At 41.5% G+C, this 11,710-nt stretch overlaps 1 protein-coding gene across 1 annotated transcript; it reads left to right on the plus strand.

Moving 5' to 3' along the window:
* The first annotated feature begins 5,375 nt into the window (after positions 1-5,375).
* LOC122128952 (GTPase IMAP family member 7-like) lies at positions 5,376-8,742 on the plus strand. Its single transcript, XM_042704010.1, has 4 exons — positions 5,376-5,382; positions 5,597-6,514; positions 7,494-7,561; positions 8,689-8,742. Exons 1-4 carry the CDS (start codon positions 5,376-5,378, stop codon positions 8,740-8,742), a joined length of 1,047 nt encoding a protein of 348 aa, XP_042559944.1.
* The last annotated feature ends 2,968 nt before the right edge of the window (positions 8,743-11,710 follow it).

Below are 11,710 nucleotides of genomic sequence, written 5' to 3' on the forward strand. Positions count from 1 at the left end.
ATCTTTATGATTAAGTTTAAACAGAACTTAGAAGATTTAGATTTATTGTGGGTTTATTTAAAAAAAATAAACTATACTCAAAAAATCATGTCCATAGTTTTCATGTCACTACCGAAACACAGGAGTTTTAGTCTGTTGGCTGAGCCTGTTTTTTTAGGCACACCCCTGCATTTATAACCAGGCAGTGATACTGCCTCCCTGTCCCTCATGGCTGAATGGTAAGTAGCTAGATCCCATACTTTTGATCTAAATGTGTTCCAAAGTCTGAAAATCAGTGTGTAACCTTAAGAATTGTCACTACCGAACACCTTTTTTTCTTCAATTAAGTAAACTTTTTGGGGTTTTATGCAAAGTATTATGTTTGTTTGTGTGTACACCTCTTCAAAGATTTGTTTGCTAGCCATGTGCTTGCAAGAATTATTTATTTATGCTCAAATTTAGCTAGAATTGTCACTACCGAAACGGTCACTACCGAAACAGACACTACCAAAACATATGGTAAAGTTTCAGTAGTGACATGATCGTTTCGGTAGTGACATGATCGTTTCAGTAGTGACAAAATGGAATGGTAAGTAGTTCAATCCCATCATTTTGAAATAAATGTGTTATGTGGACTAAATAGTAAAGATGTAGATAATGCTGATTTCTATCTGAAATTGTTCAGGAGAGAAAGAATCATAAGACACCAAAATGCCAAAAGGAAAAAGTGGAGCAGAGAGGCTTTCTCTCTCCTCACAAAGAGTGAGGGATGACCCAGTGAAACACCAAGAATATTTAAGGAAGGAAAGAGAAAGAAATAAGAAACGAAAGGAAGAAGGAAAGTTGAAATGTATCAGTGATTTATCCAACAGGGAGCAAAAGAAGGTCAGAAAATCATGGAGGAAAAGACAGCAAAAGCACAAAACATTTGTGTTTTTAATATTCCCAACCTAAAGCATAGTATGAGTTAAGATTAAGCAATAAGGTTGAAGAAATATGATACAACCTTTTAAAGAAAATACTGTGGTCACTAACAAAACAGTGCTGTCACTACCGAAACAGTGCAGTCACTACCGAAACACTGGATGTTTTGTAAAAAATAAAGTATATTGAGTTATCAACTAAAATGATATGATACTGATTGGTTTAATGTATGTTCAATTTCATCAATCATCAACTCTGGAATCAATATGATCAGTATTTTGCATTTTACAAAGAAATATTGCACTTAGATTTTGATGAATTGTATAAATTGAACTTTGAAATTTGGTAAAAATTTCTTTTTTATTGATTTCATTGTGAAAACCTTCAAGAAATATTTGTAAAAAATACTCTTCAGAGAAGGGAAGGAAACACAATCTGAACAGGTTAATAATAATACGTTTTTACTATAGTTTATTACTATGTTTTGGTAGTGACAATTTTTGGGAGAGGAAAAACATTCCAACACATTCTGAAAATACAATATAAAAATTGACGGTTCATTTACTAGATATATGTACTTTAGATATGGTACAATATATAGACGGACAAAGTTTTGGGAATAAAACATACACATTTTCAAAATATTTCCAACCTGACTTTGCACCAATTCGGTAGAATGGCCCATATATATTCATTGAGGTGCATCAATAGTTGCAGGGTAAATAGTTGCAGGGTAGAGTGTTAGAGTGCAGTCCATGGGGGCGGGGCGGGCCAGGCCGGGGGGGAGGTGGGGTGGTTTTGGGTGAGCTGTTGAGAAGCCTTATTGCACGAGGATAGAAGCTCTTTGCCATTCTGGAGGTGCGCGCTTTTGTCGATCTGAACCTTTTCCCTGACGGGAGTAACGTGAACAGATAACGGGCAGAATGGAAAGGGTCCGTGAGGATGCGATTTGAACGCTGCAGGCATCGGGAGGAGGAGATGGAATAGATGTCAGGCAGCTCTATTATATATTTATATATTTATAGGTCATTGTCAGTCTTTCTTTGCCCGGTGTAGTCCTGTCTTTTAGCACCTCAAATCATATTTTATCTGGTATTTTCCTCGTCCCTCAAACTTTAATGATGGGCTTGACAACAATGACACAACATTTTTGGCAAGATAAAATAAGAGATACGATAATGTGCAGGTCAGAGGTATGTGTCTCCCACTAGTTTTTGCTAACTCCAAACAGCACCAAAATGTCACAAAAAAATATATACTATACCAGTTCCTGTTAATTCAGCAGACAGTTATCTAAAGCCACTTACAGTAGCATACAGCAGTGTTTCCCAAACTTTTTACAGTCCCATACCCCTTCAGACATTCAATCTCCAGCTACGTTAACCCCCCCCACCACCACCACACAAACGCACATATACAGCCTATATACAACACTTTTGAAATACTCGACTCGGGTGTGCTTGAGAGTGCATAAGTATGTGGTGGTAAAGGGCCTCAAAGGCTTGACAGCGCGTTTGGCCAGTGCAGGGTACTCTGTGCACAGTCCTATCCAGAAATCTGGCAGAGGCTTCTGATTGGATTCCATTTTCATGGAGCCACTTGTTGTGATATCAATTAGGCTCTCCTGTTAACATGCCAGTAAGGCAGCAGGCAGGGGCGTCGTTAGGCCTAAAATGTTCTTCAGCCCCCCCAAATAATTTGGCATTATTGGCTTGCTCAGGACACGTGTCGACTGACTCGAGGGGAAACAAAGACAAGATAAATGAATTTAGGTTACAACACGTATGCAACACACAACACATAGTGTTAGGAGATGTCTGCCTCCTCACTATTCAATGGTGTAATTTGACTATCAGACAGCGGCCGGTCACTTGACCAATCAGCATGGGATATTTTTATTTAGAAGAGGCAGCCCAACCTATCAGGGGCCCAGCTAATGTGTCTTATACCGTTACGTAGTATGTTTTTCCGAAAAGGTATCTTATTTCCATGTACCTTAAACATACACACCCAGGACAAATATGCTTACAATTACTCGTAATTGTGACTCAACATACAATGGGCCTCATTCTCGCAGTTGAGAAGAATTTAAGAAGGGATTTCTTCTGAACTCCACTTCCGATGGATTTAGGAAAACATTTGGCCTTCATGAAAGTTTTCTCATATGGGATTTGTTCTGAACTTCAGAAGACTTTCAGAACGCAAAATGGGTCTTCAAAAATTAAGCTCTGTGTCATAAACTTACCTTTTGCTACCATTTGAATATGCTTCCATAGGCCATTGAATGCTGGGTGTGTACAAAAATCCCATATTTTCCCAAAAATATTTGGAGAAAATGAGGCAGAACACCATCACAAGTTTTTGATATGTTAAGAACAAATATCTATTCTTTCCCAAACAATTAGTTTCATGTTGATAAATGCTGTCATTTGTTTGCTATAGCATGCCAAAAATTGCACAAAATGGGTTTTCATCCAGTTTTAAGCTTTAATATCTTCCAGACCATTCATCACATAGGGACAGTTTTTTTAATACAACATACGAAGCATACATAGGAAGGTCTGTGTATAATATCAAGTCTCCAGCTTTAACACTGAGCTTTCACAGGCCTTCAAAGATGCTGCAACAAAGCGTAAAGTAAAATTTTCGCAAACATTTTTGGAAGTCCATATTTTTCAAGTAATTGTATCATATTTTAAGCCTAGAAAGTTTGAAGGAGCTAGCTTAAATACTTTTCTAGTAATAGCAATTTGAAAATGGCTCTTCAGAAAACGCTGCTCAAAAAGCGTCTTAAGTATTGGCACCCCCTCCCCCCTAAAACATCCTATTGTGACAAAACTATTGGGAGTAGAGAGCTAATATTTGGGACTATTCATATTAAGTGTAAGTGTAAGTGTATGAACAGCCTTGCATTTTTTCAGCCAAATCTGAGATGGTCGAGTGGGGAATTGTCCTTAAATTGTCACGTTTGGCGTGGAATGACCCAAATAGCAGTCGTGAGTTTTCTCAAATGCGATTCCTCAAAATACCACAAGATGCCCCACTTGGCCGCTCCGTGTTAGAAGTGTTAAGGGCGGAATTTGTGAGAAATCGTTGGTGATTGCATTCACATCAACTCTACAGACATCCTCGGATTAAAATTATTATAACAATAATAAATATGAGAATATTTGTCATTAACGATTACGTTTCACATTTATAGTCATGATTCTACGAGGCATCGTGATGTCCTAAAATAAATAAAAGGACTACACGAACACTGCACATGTAAGTGAATAAATAAATAAGCACTTAACTCAATCGCGTTGATATAGCCATTGTGGAATAGAATGGACACATCTAGTTAGATCTGCGTTTACTCAACCGGTGCTCGCGTTTCGCTTTGAAATGATCCGCTTACGAGTTGCTTTCGTTTAGATTCGGTCGATTCCGACTGCACACGTCACTACGGTTGCGAGCCCTTATAAGGAGCTGGCGGGGCGTTTATGATCTGGAGTTTCAGTCTCTCACTGACGAGCGGTTTGTTTGTTTCAACAGTGAGTCTGTCTGAACTTTCTGAACAGTCTGGTCTCTTTTCACAGGAGCTGAACAGACTTGAGAAGATGAAACACTTTGGGATCTGTTTGATCCTGTTGTGGACGATGCCTCTGTTATCTGCAGGCGATCCATCATCACGTGAGACATAACTTTTTTTAACTGATATTTGTATTGTTTCCTTTTTGCCTTGTATGTATATCTCTCTCTTTCCCTCTCTCTCTCCTTTCCTCTCTCCCTCTCCCTCCTTCTCTCTCTCTCTTTCTATCCATTCCTCTTTCATTCTCTCTCTCAGCCTCTATCTTTCCTTTCTTCTTTCCTTCTCTCTCCCTCCTTTCCTCTGTCTCCTCTCTCTCTTTCTGTCCTTTCCTTTCTCATTCTCTGTCTCTCTCCCTCCTTTCCTCTCTCTCTCCTTCTCTCTCTCTTTCTCTCCTTCTCTCTCCTTTCCTCTCTCCTTCTCTCTCCCTCCTTTCCTCTCTCTCTCCATTCCTCGCTCATTATCTCTCTCTCACCCTCTCTCTCTCCTTTCCTCTCTCCTTATCTCTCTCTCCTTTCCTCTCTCTATTTCCTTCTCTCTCTCTGTCTCTCCTTTCCTCTCTCCCTCTATACCTTTATCTCTCTGAATGAATGAGAAATATGTTGAAGATCAAATACTGATTGTGCTAATGTAACGTGAGCCTTATTGATACACCAGTTGAGCCACTGAACGGATGTTTTGAGCATTATTCACCTACCTTCCTCAGAAATGAAACTTATAATACAGATATGGCATTTACCCACATTTACGGGGGTAGAAAAAATGTACACAATGTGTCAGAGGTTATGTATGTAGCTGTACGGATGTTATTTACCCAGACTATTGAATTTCCTGGGTTTAGTTTCCCACACATTTGATGTTTCTAAAGCTACACAAAAGTGTGTAGAGTGGGAAACACCACATGGATGGTTTGTGCCATGCTGACAACACGAACAGCATTGAACTAGCTAAACTTTTAGCTAATGCTAGTTTGGTTTGGACCTTACTGATATATAGTCAGTAGAAACAGATGTTTTACCTACAAGGTATTACCTGTATGGGCAATGTCTTTAGCAATCAAACTCCTAGTGTCCAAGTCTACACTAACACACACACAAACTGTTTCTGAATTTCTCCCCACAGGGTTGGAGTTGAGGATTGTACTGCTGGGTAAGAGTGGAGCTGGAAAGAGTACAACAGGAAACACCATCCTGGGCAAAACGGTCTTTAAAGAAGATTCAACTTTTGAGTCTATCACATCAGTTTCTCGTAACGAGAGTGGAACAGTGTTTGGGAGGCAGATCACAGTGGTCGACACCCCAGGACTGTTTGATACATCTAAGACACCAGATGAGCTGAAAAGTGAGATAGAGAAGTGTGTCAACATGTCTGCTCCTGGGCCTCACGTCTTCCTGCTGGTGATCAGATTAGGGGTGAGATTCACACAGGAGGAGAGGAATGCAGCGAAGTGGATCCAGGAGAACTTTGGCAAGAGAGCGGCAGAGTTCACTATGGTACTGTTCACTCATGTTGATCAGCTGAAGGGGAAATCAGTGGAACACACCTTCAATTTAGACATTCGGAACATCATAGACAAGTGTGGAGGAGGATATCACTCCTTTAATAATTTAGATGACCAGACTCAAGTGCAAGAGCTGCTGGAGAAGATTGATGCCATGGTGGAGAAGAATGGTGGAAAACACTACACAAACAAGATGTACCAGGAGGCTCAGAGAAAGATGAGAGAAGAGGAGGAAAGAAAGGAAGCTGAGAGGAAGAGACAGGAGGAAGAGGAGGAAAGAAAGAAGTATGAGAGGAAGAGAAAGGAGGAAGAGGAGGAAAGAAAGAAGTATGAGAGGAGAAAACAAGTAATAAAAGATTTTGTCAAAACAGTAGGAACAGGTATTGGAGCAGTTGTGGGTGTTAAAATTTTCATGAAAGATCCTAATATATTACATTATATTGGAGCAAAATATCCTTCACTTAATCCTTTAGTTGGCATGGCAACAGTAAATCCTTTAGTTGGTGCAGCAGTTGGAGGTGTGACTGGGGCAGTAGCAGGTTGTGTTGTAACACCCATATTAATTATTTTTTTTAAATGTGTGTTTTGGTTTATACAAGCTGTATAGGGAATGACTATGGTTAACAAGGTTTTTTGTTTTTTTTCTTTTTCACACAAATTCCCCCCCCCCCCCCCCCCCCCCAGACAGGCAGTGAACAAGCATATCCCACCCATCCACGTCTCTCCCCCTCCCACACACCCCTGTGTCCTATTAATCACAATACATAGGATAGCACTGACAGGCAAAGGAAAATAAAACTGCATTGGTAAAATAAAACAGTGAAAAAAGGATTAAGAATGACTAGATAAAATAAATAATACAAAATAAATAGAAGAATAAACAAAAATCAAACAACCAAACAAATGAAAAAAGGGGGGGGGGTAGCTATTGGCAGAGGTTGAGGCTGATTGTTTGCATAAGAAAGGAAAGGATCCCAGGTTTTGTGAAATTTCTTCAGAGATCCTCTGACAGTGTGTTTGATTTTTCAAGGTGTAAAATATACATTACCTCTTCTAACCAGGAATGTGTGCTAGGCGGCTTTGGGTTCTTCCAATGTAGCAGTATCTGACACTTGGCTAGAAGAGCAGCAAATGCAATAACATCAGGTTGATAACTAGTAAACCTTCCCACAACAGGAGACACACCAAACATAACAATCAAAGGGCATGGAGACATACAAATATTAAAGACTGTAGAAAGGGTATCAAAAAAGGATGTCCAGAAAGAGTGTAATTTAGGGCAGGAGAAAAAGTGTGTGTGTGGTCTGCTGGAGATTGAGAGCACCTAATACATAATTCATCTGTATCAGGAAGCAGCTTTTTCAGGCTGGCCCTTGTGTAGTGAATTCTGAAGACAACCTTGAATTGGATGAGGCTCATACGTGCACAAATACAAGTAGTATTAATTCTGAGTAAAACATCACTCCACCAGAATTCATCTAGTGTAAGACCTAGTTCTTTTTCCCAAATATTTTTCAGCCCCAAAAGAGGAGGAATTTGAGATGAAAGAAGACCATGGATTGAAAAGATACTATTTTGTGATACTGGTGAGGACATAATGTATTCTAACAAAGTTTTTTCAGGCAGAGCAGGGAATGAAGTGAATTGTGTTTTGAGTTGCGCAACTGAAAATATCTGAATAGACCTAAATTAGAAATACCAAATTTTGTGGCTAGGTCAGTGAAGTTTCCAAAGGTCCCACCTACATAAAGGTCACTAAAAGAGACAAGGCCAGTGTGCAAAGGTTTTGTCTATGCTTGACGGTAGAAACAGGTGATTGTTGCATATGGGAGTAAGGACAGAGGGGGATTGAACCCATAATGGTATAATGGCCGGATTAACCATATGGGCAACTGGGCAACTGCCCAGGGGCACCAAGACTCAAGCAACCGATGTATTTTTTATTAAAAAAAATATATATACTATATATAATAAAAAAAAATGTAATTGCAATAATACAGTACATACATTTGGGACAACAGTGACCAAAAAAATCACTCACGTTAACGTCCCACAATGTGTCTCAGTCTGCCTGTGGTGCCTTCTGCGTTGTGTCTGTGCAAGCAGGGCACCCAAGTATCCCCCTCCCCCCACCTGTCCTAATGCTTGCCGCTCTCAATGGTTCTGAAATGATAGTTCGTTAGTAGACTCGCTGCGCTTCAAAAGGTTTGAACAGTGTAAATCTGTGTTTTTCAGAAGGCAAAGTGTGTGTGTGTGCTGTCTTCTCCCAATGGTTCTGAAATGATAGTTCGTTAGTAGACTTACTGCGCTTGCAAAGGTTTGAACAGTGTACGTGTGTGTCACTAAATGCATAACCTCGCCGATGTTTTTGATAGCCGTCATCACTTCTTGTTAGTTATTTAAGTTTTGGGAAGCTTTGTGAACTGCAATGCTTATTTGCGATGCTTGTGAGTTGGTTTAATGACAACTGAATCCAGCTAACGTTGGATTGCTTTTTGTAATGTCAGATTTCATTTTTTGGTGTGCTATAATTGCAATGAAGATTGATAACTATACTATGCATTGTTAAGAAAGTGCTATTAATGTCGTCATCTACTGGTTGAAAGACGTAGGCTACTTGGCAGGCTTCTGACTTGTTTTTGGGCGAGTTCGATTAAATAAATAAAGCTTGATTTGTTTTGTACATGTGCTCATGTTCTCCTTTTCTGTGTAGATTATAGCAGATTTAAGTCTGTATACCCTAGTATGGATGATCATCTATGCGTAGATAAGTCTCCTGTAGGAAGACGACATCAGCAGAAAGACTCTTTAAATGTGAGAAAACTTTGGAGCGTTTAATTTGCCCTCCTAATCCGCGCACATTCCAGGTAACTACTTTAAGATGATGCCCATTTAAACCGCCTGGTGTCATATTAGCATTTGTCATTTGTAATATCCCAGGACTTTGTCAATAAGAAAGGTACCCAGCCCTGCCATAAGTATTGGACCATGGTGTAGTGGCCATCACTATATAGCCGGTGTCCCGGAACCTCAGGGGGAGACTCTTTTCTGCTCTGGCTGACGCTGGAAGGCTGGCTGCAGTATTCCCATTGCCTAACTTTATGCACTACACATAGTCTACATTACTGACGCGCATGACACTTTGTTTTACCGTTCCTCTCACTTACTGACTTGTGTATATTTTGTAAATAAATTTAATAATTGTTAAAATGTTACCCGACGGTGTCTTGGCTTCCCTATGTCATGGCTACTCCAAGCTAAGTAGTCATGACACAAACAAGTGATATTTCTTATAAAAATAAAAGATTCCAAGCGGAGTACGAAAAGTGTTTCATTACTGATGTCTGTACAGGGAATTGTGGACGTAGAAGGCAAGCCAATATTTTTAAATGCTACCATGTTCAAACAAAGATAACGAGAGACTGATGGAATGCCATATGTAGAGGCCTTTAACACACATCACTCATAAAAGGAATATTACCTCACATTATATTATAAATATTATATATATATATATTATATGGGAATATTATAATTTATCTTTATCAATCTCAAACTGAGTCTGGTTAGTGGAATGTTGTGACGCATAGCACATCTGTACAGTGTTTTTCAGTAGCAGTAATGCATTTTGGGTTGTGCACTATTTGATAAACTTAACATATTCTGAATTTGCATCACGTTTGACTGACCACTGCCTAAAAGTAACCCAAGAATGGTTGTCACTGTCTGTTAATACATCAGATGGATCAGTCATTTGTTACCATTGGACACCTCGGACTGATGGCCCGGTTCAGAATCAGACAGAGATGTGTGGCACTGCCACGGCAACAGAACTAGTTACACACAGTAGCACGGCAACTGAACCAGTAACAGACAGTAGCACGGCAACAGAACCACTAACAGACAGTAGCACGGCAACAGAACCAGTAACACACAGTAGCACGGCAACAGAACCAGTAACAGACAGTAGCTGGCATGATTGGTCCAACGTCCCCTGGAACTGGACACTCTTACTTCGGTTCATGTTACCCATTAATTATTGTTCACCTCAAAAACAAACTACTGGGAGGTGTAATGTTCTCCATAGTTGTTTTAGATGTTATAGAAGGGCCCTTAAATGTCTTGGGGAGACACCAGGCTTGTTCATTTTTAAAAACAAGAGAAATCCCGAAGAAGCCTGGAATTGGACATTTTCTCCGATAGTAACTCATGATCCACACGGTTCTAGGGGCCGGCTTCCAAAAATAAAAATAAAAAATAAAACCGAAAAAGTCCACATAGGTTGGGTGGAGGGGGTCAAGGACAAGGCGGGCGGGCAGAAAACTGGACAGAAACCCAGGGTCAGGCGGCCAGCCAGGTGGATGGCCGAACAGGGGCAGAGTGTCTGGTGGGCGGCCGGGTGGGCAGCCGAACAGGGGCAGAGTGTCTGGTGGGCGGCCGGGTGGGCGGCCAAACAGGGGCAGAGTCTTTGGCGGCCAGCCAGGTGGGTGGCTGGGAGCCTTGTTGGGGGCGAGGAGACCATGACGCGCCTTCTGAACCAGGGCCTGGAAGACGTCGTCAGGGGAAGAGGCCGGTGTTGCAGCATGAGAGGTGGCTGGGACTGAAGGGTCAGTGATGGCATGGACTGCAGGAACATTGGCTGGTGTAGTTGCGGCGCCTGGACTGCCTGATTCACTGGGGCTGGCGGTGCCAGGGACAGGAGCAACCGGTATGGGGAATGCTGGGACACAGGAGAAAGGGACACGGGAGCCTGTGACGCTTGGGACCGGGGCGCCTGGGACAGAGACAGGGGCGCCTGGGACAGGGACAGGGGTGCTCTGGACAGGGGCGCTCTGGACAGCAGAGTCATCAGCAGCGACGTGCAGGCCCTTGTGCTGGGGTAACTAGGGGTGCTCGAAATGGATCCTGGCGAGGTGCCGGCCCTAGTGCTGGGGTAAGCCGGGGTGCTCGACCTGTAGGAGCCGAGGCCTGAGGTGGTGTCCTAAACGGGGTTCGCCGGATGGCCAACCGACTACCCTCAAACAGTGCGTCTCGGCTGGGCCCGGGCTCAGGAACCGGTGGGAACATTTCTTCCTCCTCATCTGAACTGTCCCCATAGGTATAGTCAGTGTAGTTGCCTCCGACTACTGACTTTTCAAAGAAGCGATCCCCTAGAATAGGACCTCCATCAATAAACCCACCTTCTGTGAGTTCGTCATCGGTGTCCCGGTCCTCCCCACTGGACGAACCACCGTCCCAGAAAAGTAAGGCTTTATTGGCCTCAAAATCAAAAATCTTGTAATCCGGGTCAAAAGGTATTAGGTCTGCTGGGTTCATTTTGGGTCGGTTCTTCTGTCACGCTTCGGAAGGCAGAGGCCCAATCGCAGACCAAATGCAGGGAAGAATTCAGGATTTATTCAAAAAATACTAGACTACTTTAGATTGCACAAGTTAAAATAGGCCTAAATAAAGTTACCGTTATGAATGAAACCTAAATTAGAATAGTTTAAACTTACACCCACATATGTCACCTAGAGCATATAAAAATCTACAATTGTATAGTAAAAAAGTCATCAGTAACCTAAATCTCAAATGAACTGAGATATTTGAATTCCTTTGTCTTTCCATTTCCAAGGACTCCTTATTTGTCAAAACACATGATTGGAAGCTGAGTAAAATAAATGGGGGGAAAGGCCTAAAGATTCAGACTGATATTTCAGGTCATACTTTTGAACTCTTTTTCACAAGCTTGCTTC

This window comes from Clupea harengus, unplaced genomic scaffold, assembly GCF_900700415.2.
Source record: "Clupea harengus unplaced genomic scaffold, Ch_v2.0.2, whole genome shotgun sequence".
NCBI lineage: Eukaryota > Metazoa > Chordata > Actinopteri > Clupeiformes > Clupeidae > Clupea > Clupea harengus.